The sequence below is a fragment of the Cicer arietinum genome, chromosome 6, assembly GCF_000331145.2.
Source record: "Cicer arietinum cultivar CDC Frontier isolate Library 1 chromosome 6, Cicar.CDCFrontier_v2.0, whole genome shotgun sequence".
NCBI classification, from domain to species: domain Eukaryota; kingdom Viridiplantae; phylum Streptophyta; class Magnoliopsida; order Fabales; family Fabaceae; genus Cicer; species Cicer arietinum.
This window is the reverse complement of record NC_021165.2, coordinates 25622133-25639475: the sequence shown is the minus strand read 5'-3', so window position 1 is coordinate 25639475 and position 17343 is coordinate 25622133. Positions and strand designations below refer to the sequence as shown.

Genomic DNA, 17343 nt, shown 5'->3' with positions numbered 1-17343 from the left:
TGCTATTTGCTGCCGTCAGAAAGGCTAAGTTTAGTGAATACATGTCATATAGTAGTTGTAAGGATATTTAATATTGTTAAGAACATGGGTTAAAATTTGGGATAACTTTTGTGTATGTAGATTAGTGTATTTAAATTATATAATTGGAATCAATAAAAAAATATTCAAAATAAAGCTATTTAAATCATCTAATTTTAATCGAACAAGTAACAAAACGTGTATCTTTAGATTTTTTTTTATAAGTAATTGTTGAATTAAATATTTAGATCCTCTGTTTCAATTGGGGCATCTAATCTTTCTACCTATGTGTACACAAAAAATGAGAATTCTTCCACCGTGACATAATTGCATTGGTGAGTTGTGGCTCATAAAGACTTTGATCATTTGGTTGTCATGAACTGATTTATTATTTGATACATAAAATGATATAAGGGGTGCATATATTGTTTTTGGATCACGAAGATCGTCACATCAGACTAAGAGCAACTACAAAAATGACTTGAACAATATATTTTTAAGCAAAACTTTAAGACATTAAGTGTATGAGTCATTATACTAATATTTGTTAAACATTTACTTTTCTATCTAATGTTGGACCATATCAACAATCTCCCTCTAGATCTAGGAGTTTTTGTCGCGTACTTGTACTTGATACACCAACAACCTCTTCTTAAATTGAAAGTGTGACTTTGATACTATTATTGGGTCATAAGGTGAGCTCAGATGATCATTGCATTGCACTCAGAGCAACCACACAAGTTGATAGGATCACATCTTCACAATTTAAAGGCATCAAGTATATTGGTTGTATCACTATATATTTCTCAAGGTCCATTATTTAATATATTGTGGGACTTTTACTTATCCTCAGCACAAAAACAATATATCCCTCGACTGTGAGTTCATTCGTTCATCTAGGTATGTTTTTTCTCAAGTAAAAATATTTTCATCTACCTACACTTACACTTGATATACCAACAAACTGCTCCCTTGATTGGAACCCTCGGCCTAATACTACAATTGAATCGCAAGGGAGTCAATATCATTAGAGATCATCATATTGAGTTAAAAACAACCACATAAGTGCATTCGCCATTATATCTACACCTAAAACCTTAAGTTATTAGATATATGAGTCTTCTAACTTATATGTTATTCAATATTAATTTTTTTATTCAATGTGTGCGTCTTAATTACACCTTTCACAAACCAACAATCAACCTTTTAAATGGATCTCAATTACCTCAAGACATTTGTCTCCACATTTGCACAATGAGATATCCTTGTTTAATTAATGAATTTACTTTGTAATCTCAAAGTGTCACTTTAGTGACAAAAAATTAACTTTATAACCTCAAGGAACATAATTTTAATTGGATACGAGACACTTATAAAATACTCAATAATGATAATTATTAGTATAATTTTTCTTTGACCAATTTATTTTAAAATTAATATATTTACTTCTTTATGATCTGAAAGAGAAAAAAAAATTTATTATATTATGACCAATAAAAGAGACCTTTTTAAACTCTGAATAAATCTCATGTGTTTTTTTAATGGCGATAAATTTAGCTCATTTCATTAATAATTATAGTACTCATACAAGATGGAATATAATCAAAGTAGTGGTGACTAGCAAATAACATTGACATCCTAGCCTACAAGTGAGCGACATTATTTATTTATCTCGGTACAATACTTATCTTAAACTTTGGTAACCTAGTTTTGTAAATTTTGCAGCTTTTCGTAATTTTGGTAAACTTCTTCTTGAGCTCTTTTACCATACAACATTAATTTTAACATACATCAATAATATATCAAATAATTTTAAACATTTTTAAAAAAATTCTATATAATTCATATGATATAATTTTTTAATTCAATTGTCAAATTTAAAAGATATATTAAATAAAATATTATTGATCAGTATAAATTTGCATAATATTAGATCAATCTAATTTCATTCAACATCTTATGTTTATATAGATGTTCATATATTTATTTCACTTCCAAGAAAATTATAATTATAATCTTTATATTTAATTAACACGTTGAACGCCTATATGATTAATTATAAAGTTAACTCCAACAATTACCTAAATGTAATGCATAAATTATTAAGAAAATCAAGGAAACAAGATCTTGTAGTATTATTCAACACTTCTGTTAGTCATATTCTTTTTCTTTTTTTTAATTACACTTAAATTGATTATTTAACGTGAATTCAATTTATGTAAAATTAAATTTTTATATATAATAAATTAAAAATTTAATTATAATTTTGATCTATTTATTTTAGTTGAATCACGAAAATAGTTTTTCATTTTATTTTTCTTCAGTTTTAGTCGCTAAACATCATTTTAATCTAGAATTTGATAAAGTATCATCTTTTTAAGTCACATCACACTAGTTATAGTTATATATCTCGGATACAATTGTTGCATCACAAAAATTTTGAGACATGATGTAGTTTAAATAAGCGCAAAAAAATGATACTTCATTAAATTTTAGACAAAAATTTTATTTAAAAAATTAAAACTAAAAAGACTATTTTTGTAATTCAAAAAAAATAAAACATCAATATTGTAAATATTAAATTTACAAAGGAGATCAATCCTGCAATTATACATATATTAAATTTACAAAACATACGAGAATTAAGTTTAGATGGTCTATTTAAAATAGAAACTATCAACGAAGTAATAATTGATATCAAATTGGGACCGCTAGAATAGAGAATAAAAAAGTTAGATAGAGAATTTCCTAAAAAAAAAGTTAAATAAAGAAGAAACCACATCAAACTCCAAAATAAAGCAAAACAGAACCACTCTGTTTTTCTAGTAGGAACAACATGGTAATTATTTAATAATAATATTAGTAATTAATAATTAACATAGTACTAGGAAACAAGATGACAAATTGACAACTAGACAAGAAAAACAACAACATAGTAAAAAGTAAAAAGAAAGTAGAATTTGAAGAGTCATGATACAACACAAAAAGATGCTTGGTAGGTCACATCACAATAATAATTAATTACTTAACAATTTTGTGTACATTTTGTTGCTGATTCTGCATCAAGTGAAGATTCAAACGAGAGCATGGTCTTGCCAAATCACCAACTAATGGAATAACAGGAAGACTATCACAATTGCAAATCTCAATCATGAAACCATCTGGATCATGGAAAAAAAGTTGATCTACTTGTATTCCACCTTCTTCTACTGTTGCTCTTACATAATCGATTTCCATTTCTTTCAGCTTTTTCTCCACTGCTCCCATGCTCTCACACTGCTTATTATACAATTCAACCACAAATTAACTCAAATCATTTTTAATTCATTCATTGTATCTATTTTTTATTACTTTTTAGTGCATGTTAAAACTTTCGCAATAACGTCCATGAAAAGTGGTTAGGTATCTAAATATAGTTGTATATACCAAAAATCAATTACTCTATAGTGATGGCATGTTATATAGAATTTTTTTTTATCTTTTGTCGCGACTAAGGATCGCAAAACGAGTCAATATGCCCCCGTCCCGTCATGAATCCATCTAAAATGGGTCGGACGAGACGTTCTAACTAATGTTAATAGGTTGAAAATCCGCCTCTTTACAAGGTGGGCTAACGGACTGGCGGTTAGTCTCGTCAACTTTTTTATTTTTTAACTTTTTGATTTTTTTTATTAATTTATTAAGAGAAAGAACAAGAGAATCTTTTTAAAATAGACTCGATTTTGTACTAAAAAACATGTTTATATTTAGACACTGATGTACTAATATGCCTTGTCTCGTTTTCTTGGAAGTTAGACAAGGCAGACCAACTAGTGATAGTGAGTTGAAAATTTCAACTCTCCACCAAAAATGATGGCTAAATGGGTCGTCCAGTCCAACCTATTTTACCATCCCTTACCACGACTAACCATATAGTAGTTGCAAAATTGTTAAATATAAATTGGATATAAGTGCAAAATATCTCTATTTTAGATTTAAAAATGACTCAACATAGCTGCATATTGTGTAGAACTAACAAGAATCCAAATGATTGTTTCGTTTGCAATATAAGTACACTTGAATTATTTAAACATACAAGAACCAACGCCATAACACTATATTAATAAGTATGGACATTAGACCCAAAGTGTGAGGAAAAAAAAAACATCCATTAAAGGAAAAAAGAGTAAAAAAATAAAGAATCATATAAAAATTCGAGATTGATATCAAACTTTGTGTCAAAGAATATTTTGTGTAAATAATTGCATATATGCTATATGATGATGACTTCAAAGTGTTTTGTCTTTAATCTACACGTATCAAATTAATGAACAAGTTTTGTGTATATCTAATTTGAACTTTGGATTTTTCTATGCGTCACTTTAGGTTCAATGTATATTTTTTAATAAAGTTCCTTCATCTATTGACGTACGTCTTCTCTATTTTGGTTCTTTATAGTGAGATTTTTTTTTTCAACTTTAAAACTTAAACAATAATCAACAATCAATAATAATCAATAATGTAGAGATTATACTTTAGAGGCACAATATATGACTATATATAGTTTAATGAAAATCTGACCTGGAAAGATATGTGATTATCCTTTGGATTTATTTCTTTCTTCCTTGGTAACTTCTCTGGGTTCTCTGCTTCTAGCAAATGAATTCCAATACCATAGCCAAATAGCCTACAAATTAAATTACCACATACAAAAATCAATCTCCATTAAGAAAACCAACCAAAAAAATATTTTCTTAGAGTAAAATAACCGAATTTTAAGAAAAAAATAATAATATCATTTTAATTAATTTCACTTTCTAATTTGTTTTCAATTGAAAATAAAACAAAAAAGTATGTTGTAAGTGCAGCTCAAAAGATAAAATACTACAACAATATTTAATTTATTAGACACATTTAATGTGTATGAGTTTCTTCATAAATTAAACTAAACTCTTTGAAATAAAAAAAAAAATTATTTAAAATAAAAAACAAGTTTGTTATATTGATGTATGTGAAATTACCATGCCCCATCAAAATCAAAAGAACCAGGCCTCCTAATTGGGAAGAAACCAAGAACATTTTGGTAGAAATCCATTGATTCTTCAACTGATCTACATATGAGTGAGATATGGTTCACAGATTTTAGGTGCAAAGGGTTTCCTACACTTTCCTTCATTTTCTCTAGAAAATTATTAACTCAAATTAAACCCGCCCAATAGAACTAAAAAACTAACAATGTTGATCCAAATAACAAAGATGAAAACTTAAGAGAAAAGGGTATACAAAAATGATAAAACCTTTGGAGAAATTTAAAGTGATCACAAAAATGAAAATAAATGATGTTTGGTTGTTAGCTAGAGAAAGTTGTCACGGAAGTAACAAAAATGGGTACTTGCATTATATAGAGATTAAGAAGCTACCATTGATTGCCACGTGTCCGTATCTGTCATACGTGTCAGATACGTATTTTACCTGTCACATCTTTTACACGTTGCTGACTAGGATACTATTATGTGGGGTCCTTACACGTGAGCTTGTCCATTTACATATACATAATTAGATAAAGAGTTTAATCATTATCGATTCTAAGTATAAAATTTACGCCATCAACATATTATAATTATTTATGTAAATATTTTTTTATAAAACTTTGATAAAAATTAAATATTTTAATAATTATTTTTAGTTGTTAATTTAAAAATTCACAGTATTAATAATTTTAAATTAAATTCTTAATAATTAATGCGACTGCTACTGAACTTTATTCTTTTTTTAGAGGTGATAATAATTGTGTTACCAAATTATGTTTGAACTTTGTATATATCTAATAATAGGAGATGTTTGTTACATTCGATATGATTAATTTTGTCAATAATTTTTTTATATATTATTTGATATTTTAATTAATTGTTTGATTTTATATTAAATTTGGTTTAATTTATCCAATTTATAATAGTAGTATGTATTATAGATTCAATTATTTTTTCATATTATATTTAAATTTTTTTTCTTTTAATAACAGTATGATAAGTATTTTTTAATTAATTAACAAAATATATGAATTTTATCATAAATAATAGTAATATTTAGGATATGAAATCTAAATAAGTTGATCAAAGTTCTCTTGCTTTCTTTTAGAAGTTGATAAAAATATCTCATAACTAAAATGTTAATTGTTTTCTAAATTTTATTTTTTGTTTATTCATATATATTTGTGTTAGTATAATTAATTTTATTTGTTTTTAAATTTCTATTAATATTATTGAACCAAAATAAATATCATACATGAAGTTCAAATGTTTACCTCTTTTAAAGATTTTGATTATGACGATGAGATAAATAAATATAATTGTTATTCACAAAATTTAACGAAATCTAGAGGAAATTGAATAGATATAGATACTTTTGAAAATTTATTTTAAAATGTATGAGTCGAATAACGGAAAATAAAAGTTTTTATTGCAATAAATGTAGGTATTAATAATCTATTAGATATTTGTATCGATTCGATGATGATATTAAAATTAAACAACACAAATCTTACGGAAGTTTATACAAGAAAATATAAAATTTGATTGAAGTTATTTTGAAAAATATTTTTGATACTTTAACCAAATTTACAAAGATCTTAAACGAAGACAATATAAATCACAATGAATAGAAACACTAAGATGAAACACTAAGATTTCAATTTGAACCAAATCTAAGGTGTTGAATTTAATCTTAAAAACTGAAATTCATTCAACACACAAAATCAAAACAAGATTCTAACTCAGAAAATTCTAATTACAATGTTTCTATCAATTTTGCACCAAAACAAAAAAAGCCACCAAACTCAAAATAAAATAAAATTCAAAGAACAATGTAAAAATACATAAATTAAAGAGTTAGGGAAGATAGATTAACATAATGATTATACAGGTTCTTCTAATTTGTTCTTGCTTGTAGAGCATGTCATGTCACTATTCAATCAAGTAAGAGTTTCTTTCTTTATTATTATTGATTCTGAACGTTTACTAGATCATTCGACATATGCTACAAAACCTCGCCCACAAAGTTTGTATAGGTTTATCTACTTCGTTCTCGTTCGTAGAGTATGTCATGACTTCATTCAATCCAATGCGAGTTTCTTCATTTATTATTATTGATTATAAACGTTTACAAGATCATTTGGCGGATATTACAAAACTTTGTACACAAACACCTCTTCCTAAACGTTATTTGACACATAATCTTAGAACAATCCTCTAAATTATGAACACACCTATCATTTACAAAGTTAAAAACCACTTAGAAAATATTTTAAATAAGTTTCAAAGGGAACCAATGCAATATAATAATGCTACAAAGCTAATGCATGCTAAAACATGTAACTAAGCTTATGTACGATAAATCATTATTTTTCATGAATTCTTTCTTGATCAAAAATTTTATGTAAGAGTTAGAGAATATTTAAGGTAAAAAAATATCAATTATAAGGAAGGGGGTTTGAATTATAATTGCCCCTTTTAAAAATTCTGTTTTAAAAATAAGATCTCAATCCAAGATTGATCTTGGCAGTGATGAAGATCGATCTTGGTTTTGTTGAAACAACAATATCAATTTTATCAATATAAAATATGATTGTACAACATAAAATAAATAGAGATAGAGATAGAGAGATCACACAAGGATATATCCTGGTTCACCCAATCCGGGTTACGTCCAGTCGTCACAACCGTGAGATTTTTCACTAAGTGTTCAAACCAAGATCGTTCTTGGTTTTCATGGATCAATCTTGATCTTTACACAATTCCTACCCTTCTACTTATAAAGGATTTCTTCAGTTCTACCTTACTATTTTGGAAAGGCTTTAACAAAATACCTTTCAAAACATGAAAGAATTTTTGCAATTTACTCAAGATTTGACAAAACAACCTTGAGTTACAAAGTGATGGATTTGAGACTATTTAGAATCTTAGTATTGCTCAACTCTTGTTTGAGAAATATATTCTGTAAATAGACCTCAGTTGTAAATGATTACAACACAAAGATTAAAACAAACAGCAAACTATAAGAAAGATTTTGAGACACTTGAGTATGATCAAAAAGATTGATCTTTTGCTTGGTGCTGATTGTTGTGTTTTGTTCTTCAACTTGCAGCTGGATTTATAGACTCCAAGAAGGCTTAGGACAGCTCATGTGGCCGTTGGAAAGGGACCAGCTGTCATGAAAGAGTTGTTGCATAAATTCAGCCAAAAACAAGATTGATCAGCTGCATCAAAAGATCGATCCAGGATTGATCTTTTGGTTTGTGATGAACTGGCATTGTACTTTATGATTTGTGTCAGTATGTCAGCCTTGAGTACATGATTTTCTGTTATATGTGCAGTCTTTAGAATAGTTCAAATTAGTAGTGTACTTTGCTACTTGTAGTCTTGTACTTGCATTTGCTTTATAAGAAGAATGATCTTTGTGATATGCCTTTATTGAAGCATGTCTTTTATTCTTCAAATTCTGGAACAAATGTGACTTGGATTGATCTTTTGTTGATTCTATATGAGAGTATAATATGAATATTGTTTCCAGGATTGATCTTTTTCAAGGAAACAAATTATCATTGTTTCTGCCATAAACGAAGATCGTTCTTCGTTTCTCAGCAATAAGTCAAGATCGATCTTCGTTTTCCATAACTGTTTCAAGATCAATCTTCGTTTTCCAGAACTGCTTTCTTTGATCTGATTTGTGATGTTTGATACCTATCTTGTTTTAACATACTCAAAAACACATGTTAAATATCAAAACACTTAGAATCATAATTAGAATTCTTAATTAACTTTTTGTTTGTTTTCAACAAAATATTAAATTGAGATTTTGTCTCAACAAATATGATATTCAAGATATCATACACAAACATCATCTAAACTAAGCAAGTTGACATCACCAAAACACTACGTTAAAAAACTAAAAACTAAAAACTAATTCAGAAAACGCCTTACAATTATAATAATTATTTTTTTTTAATAAATTATGATATGATTACTACAATTAAATACTTTAGTTTATTATTTATATAACTTAATATTTAAATATTGTTCAAATATGTTTTTGTTACTTACAAATATTACTCGTTTTGATTTTAGCCCTTGTAATTTTTTTTTGCTTCATATATACTCTTGCAAATTCTAATAAGTTTTTAAAAAGCATTTTATGAATCTTTTTTAGTAAAAAAAAAATGGTGACATGACTAGTTTTGGATGAAGTGACACATAGTGACTGTGTAATTGTTGTTGACTAGACAATATTTAATATTTAAAATTAAAAATCATTTTATTAACTCATTTAATTAAAAACTTAAAACTAATTAATTAATTAATTAACCAATTAAATAATAAAAACTCAATAATCTTCATCTTCAATCCTAATTATTTTTAATAAAAACTCAACAACCTTCATCTTCAACTCCTAATTTATTCATCTTCAAATAAAAAATTCTCATATCTGATCCAAACCCTAAAAATTCTAATATCTCATTTTTCTTACATCACACCTATAATTCTAACTAAATATGCACTATATCGGTTTTGGAAGGGGATGGGGTTCGCAACTAAATCTATGTGGGGTAGAAAAACTTACAATAGAAGTACTAAATCCATTTTGTGTAACATTTTTCAGTCTTCAGTTAATCCTACAAACACAAATGTCAAACTATTGATCAATCCAAATTATACAAACCCTTACACGAAAAAAAAAAAAAAATAGGAGCAACCATTCTGATGAAGAATGAAAAAAGATAAGAGAGACTGAAACCATAATAGAAGGCCATAGTCAAAGCACAAGAAGACGAACATGTCCATAATAAGTGTGATGTGAGAAAAATGAGAGATTATAATTTTTAGAGTTTGAATCAAATAAGAGAATTTGTAATTTGAAGATGAAGAAATTATGGTTGAAGATAAATGTTTTTGAGTTTTTATTAAAAAATTTGGGGTTGAAGATGAATATTATTGAATTTTATTATTTAATTGGTTTATTAATTAATTAATTAGTTTTAAGTTTTAATTAAATAATTTAGTGAGTTAAAAAAATGAATTTTAATTTTAAATATTAAATATTATCTAGTCAACAATAATTACATAGTCACCATGTGCCACTTGATCCAAAATTAGTCATATCATAATTTTTTAACTAATAAAAATTTATAAAATTTTTTTAAAAAATTTGTTAAAATTTGCAAAAGTATAAATCAAATAAAAAGAATCCTAGAAACAAAAATCAAAATAAATCATATTTGCAAAAATCAAAATATATTTCAACTTTAAGGTACGAGTACTTGTATTAAGGTCGGTAACCTTTCAAATATATATATCTGGTACAAGTAATTTTTTATATTGCGGATACAAAGATAAATATTAAAGAACTATACCCAGGCATACACATTGTCAATTGTATCTACAACAAATCCAAATAAGCACTGTAATATTACCAAATTCAACGGTAGAAAAAATTGTGACATCTATTTATTGAGAGTTAAATTGTTGAATTTAAAAATAAAAAAATTAATATTGTAAGTTAATAAAAATAGAAAGAAAAAAATACATTATCTATATCAAATACACATATATAACATTTGAATAGATTATTTACAATCATAATAGTATTATAAAAAAATATGAATTAATGATTAAAATAAAATTTATCACTAAATTTAGTGATGAATTTAAAAAATCATTTTATTTGTTTTTTAATAAAAAACAGTCATACTATAATTTGATTAATATAAATTAATTAAATATTTTAATTTTTATTAATTATATTATAATTCAATTATATTTTATAAAAAAGGTTCAACCTAGTATAAAAGGGTCCAATAGAACATTATATTTATATTTGTTTCTAAATTTTAGTTGTGTGTCACATGTCACTTCTATAAGATAGATCAAGATGAAACTAAAGGGTGTCAGTTCATTGGTTTTGTTAAATACCTATTCAGTGTACAGTAGGACCAAAACAAAAGCTTCGAAAGCGCATAATAATTGTTTAATGGTGACAAGAATTTGGATAATTAGGTAACGTATAGTGTTTAAAATTATTAAAAGAATTTTATTTTTTTGTTTACATGTTTAAATAACTTGTTTAAATTCTTTTGTCTATTCAAAAATTATTTTCGAAAATAAATTATATGAATAAATATTTAAATAAGAGTAAATAGCTGAATTATTTTTTGAAATTGTAAGCATTAATCATATTAATTCTTAAATTTTATAAATTTGTAAATACATTCTTGTAATTATAAAATATCAATCAAAATATTCTCTTCGAAATTTTTGTCATTAAATAATTTAATGTGTCACTATAATTGAATATGATATTTATCTACGTTGACCTCACATTAATTTCAACTTCTCTAAACAAATTTGTCGATAATATTATATTATCTCATAGATAAATTTGTAAATATTTATAAATGTATATGAATTAATTATGAACAAATTATTTTATGAAAAATTTAAATTTTATAATAAAATTATTTCACATTGTGATGACAATAATATAATTTAACATAGATGAGTTTTATAATTTATAAAAATTATAATTTTAGAAATTTATTTATTTATTCGTAAATTTTAGAGAATAATTTAATTAACGCTTACAATTTAAATAATTAAATTGAGAGATTCAAGTTGTAATCACACTCTTACCTAATTGTTTAAACTAAGGATTCTCATTTGGATTATGTGGTATACAGTAGACGAGCACAAAAACAACTTGGTTAACTTTATTAACATTTTGACATTAAAAAATTGTTTCTTTAACTTAATGACTGGACACTGAGAAAATAATACTTATAATTATTATTGGGATTCTATATTTTGTTTAACTCATATTACAAAAATAAAGAGTGATATTGACCAATTTATTATTTTAGTTTTAGGTGGCGCTCTGTCTAACTTCAATTTTATCTCCATTTCACGATACGACGATTTTCTTTAACCACGTATGCATTCTCACTCATGTTTAACTTCGTTGAAATAGTCAATTCAATTAATATGAGCTAAAAATATGGAACGCATATCTTTTAGTTAAATTGTCAAGTTTCATGTACTTTTGATTATTTCTAACATTTCCACAACCTTCTTGAGTCTTCTTAGACTTGGGAAATATTTTTGTATACTCTGCTGAATGACCTTCATCGTTTACTTAAATATTAATTAAATCCAATTTAGATGTTTATCTTTTTCGACTAATATCTTATATTATTTTTGGTATAAACAAATACCTCATGCGTCACATTTTTCCGTTAACTAACTTAAAAGGTGACGTGACACAAATATCAATTACTTCGTCAATAGTGTCATCATTGCACTGTAAAACATAAAAATAGTAATCTCTTCTCGATTTACAAATGAATGTAAAACCATTAAACTATGTTGATTAAAAAAAAAAAAAGAATTGATATAAGCCGATTCAATTACTTGAATCTTGAGTTTCCTTGAATTTTTCTCAAAAAAATGTCATATATTATATATTATACCGTATATATCTACCATGTTTCTTTTCTTATCCCTAATATTATCAAATACACAAAAAATATAAATCCGTATTGATCAATTAACACATGTAAAATATACATTTAAATTAGTTACTCTGAATAAAATTTAGAAGATTTTTAGAAGAGGTAGGGATGACATTTTTTTTTTCAATACATCTATATTAAAATTTTAGGCAAAAAACATTATTGCCCTAACTAACGGGCCATAATACGGCCCAGTAAGAGCCCTATGCAAAGCCCAAATTATTTCAACCTTTTTCCTTCAACACAACACACCAACCCACAACACAAAGCAACAGAATATTATTATTTTTTAATTTGGGGAACATTTCATTGATTAGGGTTTTCATTTCAGCCATCTTCACTGTCTTATCTCACAGTCACACACACACATCAATGGAAGCAATCACCGAAGGAGTAAACAACATCAACATCTCCGATTCCATTAAGAAGAATCGCATTCAAGTCTCCAACACCAAAAAACCACTCTTCTTCTACGTTAATCTCGCTAAGGTAATCTAATTAACGATTTTTTTTTATAGCTTTTGACATTAAATATTAAAACTTTTTAGCTTTTTTAGTTCTGGGTCGTTTTTATTTGTTGCGGACACGTTAGGTTTTGTTTCATTTTTGTTGATTTTTTTTTTTTGCAGAGGTATATGCAACAGCATAATGAAGTTGAGTTATCTGCACTAGGAATGGGTATTAAATCTTGGAACTAAATCACTCTCCTTAATTTTTGGTTATTTTGTGATTGGGCTTTTAATTGGTTGTTTTTTTAGTTATGTATTATAATTATCACTTTAACTATGTGAGATTAAGAATAAGAATTATTGTAAAGAATGGCATAAACAAAAACTAAATTGATTTGTAGATGTTACTTTGGGAGCACAATGGTTACATAAATACATATTAGACTATGTACATATGATTATCTTGTAGGCAATCTCGTATATGTTTTAAGGCCAAAATTCTGTTGTGGACCACCACTTCAAAATCATTTGAAACCCTAACGATGACTCACTCTAGCTTCCGAAAATAGAAGCTAACAGTCTTGCTCATGCTAATGACAGTGGCACGATGATCTGATTGGTATCTGTTAAAAAAAACAAGGGAAAACAGATATGAGTGCCTTAAAATTCAATTCATATTTGTTTCCCCTTGTTTTTCTCAAACTGACACTGATCAGATCACTACCTCACTCATGAGAACAAAGACAACCATGAGCTTCTACTTCCAAAAGGTGACATCGGTCATCATTAGAATTTTGAGTAATTTTTAAATGTTGGTCCATCATAGACCATTTATCATAGTAGTCCACCACAAAAACCACTGTGTTTTAAGGCCTTCTTAGGTTGAATTGCTGTTTACAGTGTTCTGTAGGTAAGTGTGGTTACTTCTGTCTGCCCTGTACATGGGCAGATAAAGTTAGGTATGTTTCTATTGTATTAGTTTGTTGGGGTCTATAGCATGTTTCTTAAAAATTAATTTTTATTCTGCTAGTGCTAATGGTATCATATGCGAAGAGAAATTTACATTTGAGGATAAATAATGTAACTTGCATTAATACAGGGATTTGCTATTTAATTCCGTACGACAGATTTTAATAGGACTTCAAAGTAACTTGGTTGTATGCTGTTTTGGTTTGTATTGGAAATTGGAACATAATGAATTCTGAGAAAATGGAAGCAATGAAATATGACCCTGAATCTTGACTCTGGATGTTATTGATTTGATGCATCATTTCTTTCTTTGCTAACTTGAAAATCATAAAACCCCAATTACCGAGTTTTTGATCGAAGAATGGTTATATTTTAAGTGTACTTTGACCTGTACCCTTATTGTCAATGTTTGGTAATAATGCTGATTGCAGATCTTCCCTCTTCATGCTCCCCCTTTTAGCCCCAAATAAGCTGAAACTTACTTAGGTTTTGTGACACTGACACATTTCATCATTGGGCTAGTGAACACCACATAAGCTTAGAAGATGAATTGTCTTAGCTGGCTGTGGAACTTGAACCTCTCTGCATCTTGTAGACAGCTTGATATATGTCTTTGACTATTGACTACCCTGAAGTTCTGCTTCCCAGGGTCCCTTGGATTTTAAGTTTCTATTTATAGTTTTCATCTAGGATTTAAAGATAATATAAGTATTCCCTAGGCTTGGATAATAACATCCCAAATTAAAATGGCTCCCAGTCTGTTTGGATTAGCTTTTCAACAAATGCTTGTAGGAAAAGAAAAGTTGAAATAATCTTTCAATGATTATAAGCTTTTTAAATAATACTTTCTTTGGCCTCATTGTAGCAAAATCAATAATAGCTTTCTACATAAGTTATAAGGGCAAAAGAGTAAGCTAGCCCTCCCTCCTTTAAAATCTGTGTACCAAACAAAAAATGGGTTATCTCCCCTCCCTAATTAAAAGAATATATAATTAAACCCGTCCTCTCTCTTCCATTAAAATCCGTTTTTTCCCCTCATTTGAACTCAACAGATCCTAGCTGTAAACTTATGAAGAGTTTTTCCGTTGTTTAAGAACCGAGTACATATTTATTTCACTTGAGAAGCTCTCATAAGTTGGAAACTAATTTAAACTGGGTCTTAGTATCTTCTTGATTTATATATTGATTATTTTCTATCTCTTGGAACCTCTTTCTTGGGTTATATGTTTTTCTTATTTCTTATTTCATTTTTTACATTATTGTTACAGCTATTGCCACAGTGGTTACTGTTGCTGAAATTTTAAAAAACAATGGGCTTGCTGTCGAAAAGAGTGAGATACTATTTCTTCTTCTTTAGGAAAATGTCTCCCTTTCTCTTTCTGGTACTTAAATGATTGAACAATCAAATTTGATTCACTGAATCTTTATGCAGAAATCATGACATCAACTGTTGACATAAAAGATGATTCTAGAGGAAGACCTGTTCAAAAGGCCAAGGTAAGAAGACCTTCAAGCCTGTGGCTTTGGATTCTGCTTTATATTTATGACTTTCTTTTTAAGCCTCATTTGTTGTGTTAAATTGTGTTTTAGATCGAAATATTACTCGGGAAGACTGCAAACTTCGATGAGTTGATGGCCGCTGCAGCGGCTGCTGCCGAAGATGGTGAAAATGGAGATGTTGAAGAGCATGCAGCATAAGTTCATCAGTATAACACCTGTTTTGGGTGAATCTATGTTCTGTTGAATGAATTGTTTGATTGTTGTTAGTAGATAGCAGACAAGCATAGAATTTGTTATAGACTGACATGCAATGTTGAGCTACCTAATTCCTTAATTTCTTTTCCTTATTATAAATAGAGGCTTTTATTTTTCATGTCTCCTATGTTTATTGTTGGTTTCAGTTCCACGTTTTAGGGCAAGTTTGGTTTTATTGTGACAAAGATTGATTTTGAAAGAATTGATTTTATTTAAAAGTGAGTTGAATGCAAAGTGATATAAGTTTGAATACATTTACGTAAATGTGAGTTGCACAATAAAATTTAGTGATAAAATCGAGTTTGAATCATTTCAATTAGTGTATAGACTCAAAAGTTATAAATTTTAGCTTTAAATTATAATTAATTTTAGAGATAAAATCAATTATATTCAAGAGCAATTAAACATATTAAAATTAATTCTATACTTTGAAAATCAATTTTGGATGCATCAAACGGCGGACGGCTGAACCAAACATTGGCTTAGAAGAACAGAGGAACCATTGTCCTCTTTCATCACTAAACTTCAAACAATTTTGTTCTATTTTTCGACAGTAAAAAGTTGTGTCTGCACATAGTTGCTTTATGGATGTATAGTATACCTAGAGATAAAAATAAATATTTCGTAATTTTCTGTGACCTTAAAGGATGAGGTTTAGGAGTCTAAAGGTTCGATATTTTGTTAATTTTGAGTTTTTTTTTTGAAATTTATTTTTTTGAAAAAATTTAAAAAATATTTTTTTTTCAGAAAAATTTTAAATCATTTTTTTATTTTCAAAAAATTTTGTGAAAATAATTCTCCAAAAAAATCGAATTGTTTTTTGATTAAAAAAGATTTCAAAAAAAAAAAAAAATTGTAAATCATTTTTATCGAAAAAGATGTTATTTCTCAAAAAAAAATTTTAAAAAAGTTTGTCAATAATTACAATTGATAACTAAATATACCACATGTCTAGGAGTTTATTTGGTATTTAAAATCAGGAGTATTGTTCAAATTCATTCCACAAATAAAAAAGATGAAAAATTAAAAAAGAATCGCAATTTTATCAATTTTATTTATTAATTATTGATGTATTTTAATTAAAAATTAAAAATAATATACACAATATTAATTAAATATTATGACGTGACACATTTCACGTGTTTTTAATGAATAAACAAACTGTTTTTATTTTTATTTTTTATATTGTATAAATTTATCCTTAAATTTTATAAATTAATAAATATATTTTTAAACTTATAACACTTAAATCAAAATGATTTATTTGTTACCAATATTGTATTAGAAGTCTTAACGTGACATATTAAATAAATAATTGATTTACAACATTGATCTCATGGCAATATTATATTATTATAAATTTATTTTATACATTAATCTCCTACATTTTGTGCTAAATTTTAGACCGCTAAGATTTAAACTCGTTAAATAATGGCTAAATTACATATTTATATTTGTGGTCCCTTAACTTAATTTCAGGTAATATTTTAGTCCTTTATCTTTTTTTTTTTTTCCGACTTAGTCCTTTATTTTAATTTTAAATGACAATTTGATATTTTATATTTTAAAATGTCAACAACGTTATCCTTTTTTAAACAAAAATTCAAAAAAATATTC

General features: G+C 26.8%; 2 protein-coding genes across 2 annotated transcripts; one reads left to right on the top strand and one right to left on the bottom strand.

The window, feature by feature from the left end:
* Positions 1-2858: 2858 nt before the first annotated feature.
* LOC101506997 (glyoxylase I 4-like) lies at positions 2859-5369 on the bottom strand. Its single transcript, XM_004506851.4, has 3 exons — positions 5019-5369; positions 4579-4684; positions 2859-3294 (listed from the first exon to the last, which is right to left on the bottom strand). Exons 1-3 carry the CDS (start codon positions 5171-5173, stop codon positions 3040-3042), a joined length of 516 nt encoding a protein of 171 aa, XP_004506908.1. The 5' UTR covers positions 5174-5369; the 3' UTR covers positions 2859-3039.
* A 7442-nt stretch (positions 5370-12811) lies between these two features.
* Positions 12812-15844, top strand: LOC101507628 (uncharacterized protein At2g34160-like). Its single transcript, XM_004506853.4, has 5 exons — positions 12812-13042; positions 13183-13231; positions 15240-15302; positions 15404-15468; positions 15562-15844. Exons 1-5 carry the CDS (start codon positions 12926-12928, stop codon positions 15667-15669), a joined length of 402 nt encoding a protein of 133 aa, XP_004506910.1. The 5' UTR covers positions 12812-12925; the 3' UTR covers positions 15670-15844.
* Positions 15845-17343: the final 1499 nt, after the last annotated feature.

What these genes read in the sequence shown, in the direction of transcription:
- LOC101507628 (XM_004506853.4), top strand. Translation starts at nt 12,926, where the DNA reads ATGGAAGCAATCACCGAAGGAGTAAACAACATCAACATCTCCGATTCC. An exon ending in GTTATCTGCACTAGGAATGG is followed by an intron (nt 13,232 to 15,239) that starts GTATTAAATCTT and finishes TTATTGTTACAG; the next exon opens with CTATTGCCACAGTGGTTACT. An exon ending in GACCTGTTCAAAAGGCCAAG is followed by an intron (nt 15,469 to 15,561) that starts GTAAGAAGACCT and finishes ATTGTGTTTTAG; the next exon opens with ATCGAAATATTACTCGGGAA.
- LOC101506997 (XM_004506851.4), bottom strand. Translation starts at nt 5,173, where the DNA reads ATGAAGGAAAGTGTAGGAAACCCTTTGCACCTAAAATCTGTGAACCAT. An exon ending in TTTGATTTTGATGGGGCATG is followed by an intron (nt 4,685 to 5,018) that starts GTAATTTCACAT and finishes TTTAATTTGTAG; the next exon opens with GCTATTTGGCTATGGTATTG. An exon ending in ATAATCACATATCTTTCCAG is followed by an intron (nt 3,295 to 4,578) that starts GTCAGATTTTCA and finishes TATAATAAGCAG; the next exon opens with TGTGAGAGCATGGGAGCAGT.